The 9,058-nt window shown below is 59.6% G+C and overlaps 2 protein-coding genes across 3 annotated transcripts in view; one reads left to right on the top strand and one right to left on the bottom strand.

The window, feature by feature from the left end:
• SLC4A2 (solute carrier family 4 member 2) overlaps positions 1-9,058 on the bottom strand; it is a 46,019-nt gene that overhangs the window by 24,767 nt on the left and 12,194 nt on the right. The window contains exon 21 of the mRNA XM_023521778.1: positions 7,301-7,306. Coding sequence (XP_023377546.1) covers positions 7,301-7,306 — 6 coding nt within the window. The remainder of the gene's footprint in view (positions 1-7,300; positions 7,307-9,058) is intronic.
• Positions 2,446-4,998, top strand: TMUB1 (transmembrane and ubiquitin like domain containing 1). 2 transcript variants are annotated; one of them, XM_011377548.2, is made up of 3 exons: positions 2,446-2,564; positions 3,485-3,903; positions 4,197-4,998. In XM_011377548.2, exons 1-3 carry the CDS (start codon positions 2,451-2,453, stop codon positions 4,546-4,548), a joined length of 885 nt encoding a protein of 294 aa, XP_011375850.2. In that variant the 5' UTR covers positions 2,446-2,450; the 3' UTR covers positions 4,549-4,998. The 2 variants fall into 2 exon arrangements, with proteins under 2 accessions (XP_011375850.2, XP_011375851.1); XM_011377549.2 differs by lacking the exon at positions 2,446-2,564 and adding an exon at positions 2,774-3,126.

Genomic DNA, 9,058 nt, shown 5'->3' with positions numbered 1-9,058 from the left:
CACAGCTCCGGGGGGACAGCTGCCCTGACTTCCTCCGGCCCCGGCTGTCCCTTTAGCCTCCCTGCGCTAGTCGCGGGCGGGGGCGCGGTGTCCGATCTCAGGGTAGTACCCGAACAGTGTCCTGCGCCTGAGGGTGCTGATGAACGCGGCTGATTGGCCGAGGAGGGCCGCCAGCCCAGGCCCAGCTGCGCCTCCTTTACATCGTCCTGACTTCAGTGCGACACTGGCTCCCTGGTCCCCCGCCCCCAGGTCATCCCTGGAGACTACCTCGTCCCCCGGGTTCTCTCTAGCTTTCCCCTGGACTCTCCACTAAGGGCTGCAGCACGGAGACTGCAAATCTGGGTCCCTGGCTTCTATTTTCAGTTCTCTCTCAGAGCTTCATTGGTGGGGCTCTTGGAAATGACACTTTCGACAACTCCCCCACTCCGATCTTCCAGTCTCTCCTTAAAGATTCCCTGCAGAACTGGGGAGGGTTAGCTGACCACCGAGAGACCCCGCTGGTGCGGAGAAGGGAGAGAGGAATTAAATATTAGGTCTTTCATCCCGTTCAAGAGACACCAGAGGCAACATGACTATTTTAATTTTCCCTGTCTCCACCCCTTTGTCCATCCTGTGTTCCTATCCACTCCTGGGGCCAGGGAGCTCCCTTCACTGGCCCTGTCCCCTGCATTCGCATCGCCAAAGCTGTATGCAGTTCTGCTAGCGCTGCCCCCCCCCAACCTTTCCTAAAAACCACAAGAGGCCACACGTGCTGGGCACTGACCCAGCCAATCAGCCTGCTGGTTGGTGCTGCACCCACCTTGTCTTTTGGCACAGTTGACACATCATTCTTTTTACACAAACTTCCACTTCCTAGGCCAAGCTAGTTCACAGTGAACATTTTTTCCCAGCATAAAGGTCCCCCCCGCCACCACCCGCTTGACTACCCACACGGCTCTGCCCCAGTACCGACCCAGTCACCATTTCTAAGTTTCTTGTCCCTTCCAAAGAACTCAGTGCAGCCAATCAACACAGGGCCTCCCCAACTCCTGAGAAATGCAGGTTCTATCTGCCTATAAGCATGTCTTATAGCCTTCTTGGGCTTCATCTGCAAAATACGGTGGTTTAACAGAACACTGAGCTCTGACATTCTGTAACTGAAAGCAATGCCTAACATCTCATTTAGATGCTTAATTAGAATCGACAGCAAGAAGTCGCACCAGGTACCTCCCAGGAGAGATGCTAAGGGTTAAAGTCTTCTCAAATGTGTTGCCCCGGCAGCCAGCACACACCTGCAGTAGCACTGGTGGGCTGTCTATTTGTCTGTCTCTAGTAGGATACGGGCCCCACGAAGGTAGGGGCAGGGTCTGATTCACCACTGTATTCCCAGCATCTTACACAACGCCTGGCATATAGTATACATTTAATACATGTTTCTAGAGTAAATGAATAATGGAAAGGAAGGAACTAGAGGTAGGTTAGTTTTTTATGTTATAAATCTAAACTGACATTCCCAAGGCAGCACTTGGAGTACTTGCTCCCACAGGTAGGCATGTGCTATAAGAACATGAGGGTACATGACTTTTGATCAAGACTGTCCCATTAAATCCAGGATGTGAGATCTCTGTGGCTATAGGAGCCCAGAGGAAGGAGGGGAAAACCCACAGAAATTAGCTGGTCTAGGCCAGGCTGAGGCTCAAATCGACATCTGCTGTGTAGTCTACACAATAACATGCTAAGGACCCAACTTCCAGGCCCAGGTTCAAGTGGAGGAACTGTAGTAATTCTAGGTGAGCAAATAAAATATCTCCTGTGTGACAGATTCCTTACATAGTTTTCACACTTAACAGAACACCTAATTTCTTCCTTATAATTGCCTTATGGGGGAGATCTTAGGAACGAAGAAATTCAGGTTCAAAGAGATGCAATAAACGCACCTAAAGCCATTGAGGGATAAGGGATCCGCATTTGTGTCTAGTTCCACAGTCCATGCTTCGTTCACAGTCTTGCAGGGTTAAGAAAGACGGAACTAGTGAAACAGGACAGCCCAAACAGCGTGGCCAGCCCTGGGGACAGGTGTATTCAGCCAGACCGGTGGGGCAGCCCGTGGTTACTCTGTTCTGGGCTGAAGAGTGAATCTGGGGGTTCCAAAGTGCCTTCTGGCGTTCACGCTGGTATAAATAAGAGTGAGTAGGGGCACTTGAGCTCACCAGAGCCTGCATCTAGAAACACGGGCGCTCTGACGTGCTCCCGCTGACGTGGGTTTCTGCAGTCACAGATGCTCCGGCTCCCGGCATGGACGGGGAGGATCTTGCCTCCGCCCAGACCTTCGGGAGCTACTGCAACTCCCAAGCGCGCCCCGCCAGCCTCTTGGCGTCTTGAGGGCACCTGAACTAGTCCGCGGAGCCCCGCACGTGGGTCCGCAGAGCGGAGGGCGGGGACTGCGCACCGCCAGGACTACAAGTCCCACAATGCTCCGGACGGCGGCGGCGGAGAAGGAGGGGGTACCTTCAGGTGTCTGCGACCTCGGCGCCTCCCGCCCGGAAGTGCCCGAGGGTCCGCTATGGAGCTGGCGGAGCCCGGCGGTGAGTCCCCGCGCCGTGACTGCGCCTACCTGGTCGCCCCGGGCCCAGCTGGCACCCGCTCGCCCCGTCCCTGGACCGCCTGTGCGGTCTCAAGGCTCGGGGGTCGGGAAAATGGGAGGGGTGATGGAGGAGTTGGGGGTGGGGAGGGCGAAGCCTCAGATTCCCGGCCGGGATCTGGGGTCCAGCAGGGGACTGGGTTTGGGGAGGCTTCCAGAGGAGGCGTGGAGTCGGGCCGCCGCGGGGTGGGACTTCGAGTGGAACGGGAGGGGCTATTAGGTGGGAGGTGGCCACCCTCGGAAGCTCCAGATTGCCAAAGGGCGGAGTTCGACGTTTGGTGTGGGGAAGCCTTGGGAAAGCAGTCCCGTGCGAGCGGGTGGGGTTTGGATAAATGGCAGCGGGCGTGGGGTGTGGGGGTGTGTGGGTGTGTGGCCAGAGGCCCTTTTTTTTACACCTTGGAGAAACTTTAGTGATAGAGTAGAAAAGCTTGGGGTAGATAAGTAGCTTTGGGGTGAAATAGGCGAAGAAGTAGATGAACTTTGAGATGAAGTAGACGGAAAACTAGGTAAGCTTTGGGGTAAAGTTTGGTAAGGGGTAAATTTAGGGGAGAGGTTGCTTAGAAGATCAAGGCTCTCTTATCTCGGGATACGGTTTAGTGAATTTGGGAGCTGGTTAAAGACCTAAAACTCAGGTTACAAAAAGTTAGCACTTGGAATTTGGTGATAGAAAGGGGCACACGAGGTTAAGTTTGGGGCCAGGAGGAGTCAGAGCAGCCTGTGCTAGGGGTGGGGCCCCGGTAAGGGGGCAGAGAAGTGAGGACTGTGGGACAGTTGGGGGGGGCGGTCTGGAACCTGTTGGAATTCAGAGAACGTGGCCAGTGAGCCAGCCCCTCAACCCCTCATGGGTTCTTTGTGCCTCTCCAGCTTGGTAGCGCGGCGGGCAAGGCGGGTGCCATGGCCCTGATTGAAGGGGTGGGTGATGAGGTGACCATCCTTTTCGCCGTACTTGCCTGCCTTGTGGTGCTGGCTCTCGCCTGGGTCTCAACACACACCTCGGAGGGCGCCGATCCACCGGCCCAGCCATCAGGGACCCCAACACCAGCACAGCCCAGCGAAGCCATGGCGGTCATCGATAACATCAGAGGGGAGGCCCCGGGAGCCGAGACCCCCAGCCTGAGACACAGAGGTCAGGCTGCACAACCAGAGCCTGGCACAGGGCTCCCAGCGACGCCACCACCCCCAGACTCTCCCCAGGAGCCCCTAGTACTGCGGCTGAAATTCCTCAACGATTCAGAGCAGGTGGCCAGGGCCTGGCCCCATGAGACCATTGGCTCCCTGAAAAGGTAAGCTGGGACCAGGACAGGAATGAAATGCTGGAGTGTGAGGGAGTGATCACAGACCTGGAAGGGCCACCAGAGACGCCTGACACTTCCCCCTCATTTTATAGATGAGGGAACTTAGATGCCCCACCCACACACTGTAACTGCCCCTTCTAGCAGTAGGGTACCCCAGTGGAGGCCATGGCATGGATGCTGGGTGGACGGAGGGGCAGAGGTGAAGGGTGAGAGTGTTGTCTCGGGCAAGGGACTAGGGTTGCCTGAGGCCTGCTCTATTACCCAGGTCCCTCTCTCCTCAGGACCCAGTTTCCCGGCCGGGAGCAGCAGGTACGACTCATCTACCAAGGGCAACTGCTGGGAGACGACACCCAGACCCTGGGCAGCCTTCACCTGCCTCCCAACTGCGTTCTCCACTGCCACGTGTCCACACGGGTCGGTCCCCCACACCCTCCATGCCCACCGGGGTCAGAGCCAGGCCCCTCCGGGCTGGAAATAGGCAGCCTGCTGCTGCCCCTGCTGCTTCTGCTGCTGCTGCTGCTCTGGTACTGCCAGATCCAATACCGACCCTTCTTCCCCCTGACTGCCACTCTGGGTCTGGCCGGCTTCACCCTGCTTCTCAGTCTCCTGGCCTTTGCCATGTACCGCCCGTAGTGCCTCCACGGGCTCTCAGCAGTGTGGCTGGCCCCGCTGGACCTCGCTCCTCACAACACGGTGGGAGCTGCTGTCTGCCCAGACCCACCGCTCCGGCCTGCCTCTTCCCACTACCCTGGAGCCCAGCCCTGCGTCGAAGGGCATTCCAGGGGAAGGGGAAGGCTCCTCCCTGTGACCTCCATGGCTCTGAGCCACCTCCCCCAGCTGTTGGCTCTCAGCCCCCACTGACAGTCGGGTCCTCCGGGTCAGGCAGCTGCTGTACCTGCCTTGGCCCTGGGCAGAGTGGGACCACACCCCTGGCCCGGCTTAGCGCTCTGCCTGAGGACCCAGCCACCTCTAGTCCCTAATTGCTCCTTGTGCTGATTTGGGGACCCAAGGACCTTGAGGGGACTGAAGGGGCGGAGGAAATTCTCTGGAACATGTGCAGATTAAATTACTGTGAAGTTTTCACTCTCGGTGTGTGTCTGAGTGTGTGGGGGGCCGGGCTCGGGAGCCCTTGCCCACCGGGAGAGCGGGAGTGCCCGGCCCTCCCAGGACGGCCGCAGACTGCCTTCACCTTTCCGCCACAGGGTCGCAGCCTGGCCCCTCGGTCCCGCGGCCCCACCCCCTGCCCCTCGGCGCCTCCGCCCCAGCGCCGCGCGCACGGCTCCCGGAAGCTGGGGGCGGGGCTTGCGGGGCCCCGGCGCGCAGGGCCTGACGGGAGCCACGTCTTGCTGGCCAAGGACTGAGCGGCGATTGGCATCCGGGGGCTGCTGGGAAGATGGCGGACTCTGTGGCCCGCCGATGAGGAGGCCGCGGGGGGAACCCGGCTCCCGGGCCCCGAGACCGACTGAGGGAGCGACCTGCGCGGGGCCTGGGGAGTCATGTAGGGGGGGCGCCTGCGGGGCGGGCCGCGGGAGGGCGGTGGGAAGCTGGTGTCGGCGACCGTGATCACGGTCTCTTGGCGTCCTCGGGCTGGGTGGGTGTGGGGCCCCTGACACCGCCGACTCCGCGCCATTGCAAACCTGCGCACTCGGGCTCCACGGGCGCCCCCCGAGGTGGGCGCTGTGTTCTCGTTTCACAGGCGAGGAGGCTTAGGCAGAGAGACGAAGCCACTTGTCCAAGGTCACCCAGCTGGTAAGTGGGAGCGCCCAGCATGGAACCCAGGACCGCGTTCCACCCTCCGTGCCGCCGCCGCCTCCTGCGGGAGGGGGAGGTGGTCGGGAGGGCGTATCGCCGGGGCGAGCTGGACTCTTGGCTGGGCGCGACCACTAGCCAGATTCGTGACCTCGGGCTTGACTTAACCCTGCTTCACCTCTCTGGGCCTTGGTTTCTCCACCTATGAAATCGAGGTAATGCCAGCCCTGCCTACCTCCCCGTAGGCGTGTAAAGGGAGGATCAGTGGAGATGATGCATGTGAAATTGCTTTGTAAATACCCCTGCGCTGAGAACACTGAAGGATTCTGATTGCTGTTTCAAAGAATGGGAAGAAACAGAGGGCCGGGTGGGGCAGAGGACCAGAGCAGCCACAAAGAAGGGTGAACATGAGTCGGAGTTGCTCTGACCCCAGGTCCCTCTGGATGGGGAGTGAGGTGAGGAGTAGATAGCCGGCTTTTCTCCCGTTTGGAGAAAACCTCACCCCCTTTTCTGGGCCACCCCTCAGGGTCTCCATCACCCAGCTCCATGCTTCGAGTCCTGCTCTCTGCCCAGGCCTCTGCTGCTCGGCTGTCTGGCCTGCTGCTGCTCCCGCCAATACAGACCTGTTGTCTGGGGCCCAGCAAGTGGGGGGACCGGCCTTCTAGAGGAGGCCCCCATGCCGGCCCTGTGCAGGGGCTGCAGCGGCTTCTGGAGCAGGCGAAGAGCCCTGGGGAGCTGCTGCGCTGGCTGGGCCAGAACCCTACCAAGGTGCGCACTCACCACTACCCTGTGGCGCTTCGTCGTCTGGGCCAGCTCTTGGGGTCTCGCCCACAACCCCCTCCTGTGGAGCAGGCCACACTGCAGGACTTGAGTCAGCTCATCATCCGAAACTGCCCCTCCTTTGACATTCACACCATCCACGTGTGTCTGCACCTTGCAGCCTTACTTGGTGAGGAGGGTGTGCGTAGGGGGGTGGGTGTTAATAGAAGGATAGAGAAAGAGCCAAGGATAGAGTAGAAGACCCAAGATCACTGGCAGAGTCCACCTCTTAGGCCTTGCCAGGAATGGCACGCACCCCAGCACATTGACTGCTGCTCCCCCATATCCACAGCAGACGGCAAGAGTTAAGCAGCGTCTGTTTCGGCTTAGCTAGGGTGGTACCCCAGATTCGTTCTGCTACAATGCTCTAAGAGCCACTGTGATTCGTCACCGTTAGCACTAGGTGAGAACTTACTTGCCATCTTTGTATAAGGCGTTTCCCAGCTGGCGGTACTGATCCTTTAGTTCACACGGTATTTCACATTTGTCCAGTGTTTCCACTTACATTATAGCAAAACTTTGGGCCCAGAAAAGAGATGAGAGAGGTTGGGAATCCACTAACAACCCCAAGACTGGAGCAGAGCAGAGCAGAGCAGCTCCCTGTTACCAGGACCACCTCCTCTGACCTTCTTCCTCCCAGGATTCCCATCAGATGGGCCCCTCGTGTGTGCCCTGGAGCGGGAGCGAAGGTTCCGCCTCCCTCCGAAGCCACCTCCCCCTCTGCAACCTGTCCTTCGAGGTGGGCAAAGGTTGGAAGCTGCTCTGAGCTGCCCCCGCTTCCTGCGGCACCCACAGCAGCACCTCATCCGAAGCCTGGCAGGTGCTAAAGGGGGTTAAAGGCAGGTTGTGGGGCAGGAGCTGAGGAGGAGGCAGGTGGTGGTATCTGGGCTAAGGCGGGCACTAGTCTGGAGGTCTGGCCCGAAGGTCCAGTGTGATAGGCTGCTCTTCACAGAGGCCAGGCCAGAGGAACTGACACCCCACGTGATGGTGCTCCTGGCCCAGCACCTAGCAAGGCATCGGTTGCGGGAGCCCCAGCTTCTGGAAGCCATTGCTCACTTCCTGGTGGTCCAGGAAGCCCAGCTCAGCAGCAAGGTGGGGTTGCTTCCCTCCCTCCCATGATCCTCAGCCACCCTGTCTGGCCCAGCCCCCTGTCCAGTTTGGTTGGCTGCTGCATCCTACCGCCCAGCTCAGCTCTGTTCCCCAGGGTCCCATCTTTGCCTCACCCTCTTCAGCTCGTCCACCTCGCAATCACGTGGCTGGCTTTCTGTAGCCCTCCAAGGACTCTTGGCACTGTCTGATGCCATTCCTCTAAGCCTTCAAGGCCAGGTCTCACAGTGATGTCTCCGCTCACTTGGTGATTAACTGCATGGGGCTCAAGACACTGCTTATGCCATGCCATGCCGTGAAATTCTGGTGTGTGTGCCGGGTAGAGGGGTCGTTCTGCCTTTGCAGTGACGTTTTAAGCTTCCAGGCCAAGCCTCTCTGAGGCTCAGCTTGTCAAATGTTTTGGAGAACTGTTTTGCGCCTGGTGATGGCTGCTCTCCTCCTGCAGGTGGTACAGAAGTTGGTCCTGCCCTTTGGGCGGCTGAACTACTTGCCCCTGGAACAGCAGTTTATGCCCTGCCTTGAGAGGATCCTGGCTCGGGAAGCAGGGGTGGCCCCGCTGGCCACCGTCAACATCTTGATGTCACTGTGCCAGCTGCGGTGTCTGCCCTTCCGAGCTCTGCACTTTGTCTTTTCTCCAGGTTTCATCAGCCACATCAGTGGTGCGCAGACAGGAAGGGCTGGCTGGGGGGACCCCGTGGGCGGCAGGCAGGGGAGAGTAGGGTGGGGTCCGCAGCCCAGCGAGCCTCAGTCTCGCTCGCCCACAGGCACCCCTCACGCCCTGATTGTGCGGCGCTACCTCTCACTGCTGGACACTGCTGTGGAGCTGGAGCTCCCAGGATACCGGGGTCCCCGCCTCCCCCGAAGGCAGCAAGTGCCCATCTTCCCCCAGCCACTCATAACCGACCGTGCCCGCTGCAAGTACAGGTGAGTGGGGCGGCTTGGGGAGGGGAGAGGACCAGCCCCAAAGCAGCAGAGCGGAAAAGCCAGGGAAGCATGCACTGTCTGGGTCGAGGCTCTCTCCCGAGTCTTAAGGAAACGGGCCTCGAGGCAACGAAGGCGTGAGCCCAGGGCTACGGAGCTGTAGGGGACACAGCCAGGAGACTCCTGAGGCCTTCCTGCCATCAGTGTCCCTCTCCCTTCTCAGCCACAAGGATATAGTAGCAGAGGGGCTGCGCCAGTTGCTGGGGGAAGAGAAGTACCGCCAGGACCTGACGGTGCCTCCAGGCTACTGCACAGGTGAGCGCCAGCGGGACAGGCCTCGGGCTGGGGTCGCGGAGCCTTGGCTCAAAACCAATGGCCTTTCTCTTCCCCGCCCCAGACTTCCTGCTGTGTGTCAGCAGTTCTGGTGCTGTGCTTCCCGTGAGGACCCAGGACCCCTTCCTACCATACCCCCCCAGGTCCCGTCCCCAGGGCCAGGCCGCATCTCAGCCCACTACCCAAGACCCCGCCCAAAGGTAAGGGAGGAGGG

The sequence above is a fragment of the Pteropus vampyrus genome, unplaced genomic scaffold (assembly GCF_000151845.1).
Source record: "Pteropus vampyrus isolate Shadow unplaced genomic scaffold, Pvam_2.0 Scaffold316, whole genome shotgun sequence".
In the NCBI taxonomy this organism is placed as follows: domain Eukaryota; kingdom Metazoa; phylum Chordata; class Mammalia; order Chiroptera; family Pteropodidae; genus Pteropus; species Pteropus vampyrus.
Note: the sequence above shows the minus strand (reverse complement) of the source record. Positions and strands in the feature narration are given on the sequence as shown.

Coding starts and splice junctions, on each gene's coding strand:
- TMUB1 (XM_011377548.2), top strand. CDS start 2,451: ATGCTCCGGACGGCGGCGGCGGAGAAGGAGGGGGTACCTTCAGGTGTC. Junction 2,565..3,484: donor GGAGCTGGCGGAGCCCGGCG/GTGAGTCCCCGC, acceptor GTGCCTCTCCAG/CTTGGTAGCGCGGCGGGCAA. Junction 3,904..4,196: donor ACCATTGGCTCCCTGAAAAG/GTAAGCTGGGAC, acceptor CTCTCTCCTCAG/GACCCAGTTTCCCGGCCGGG.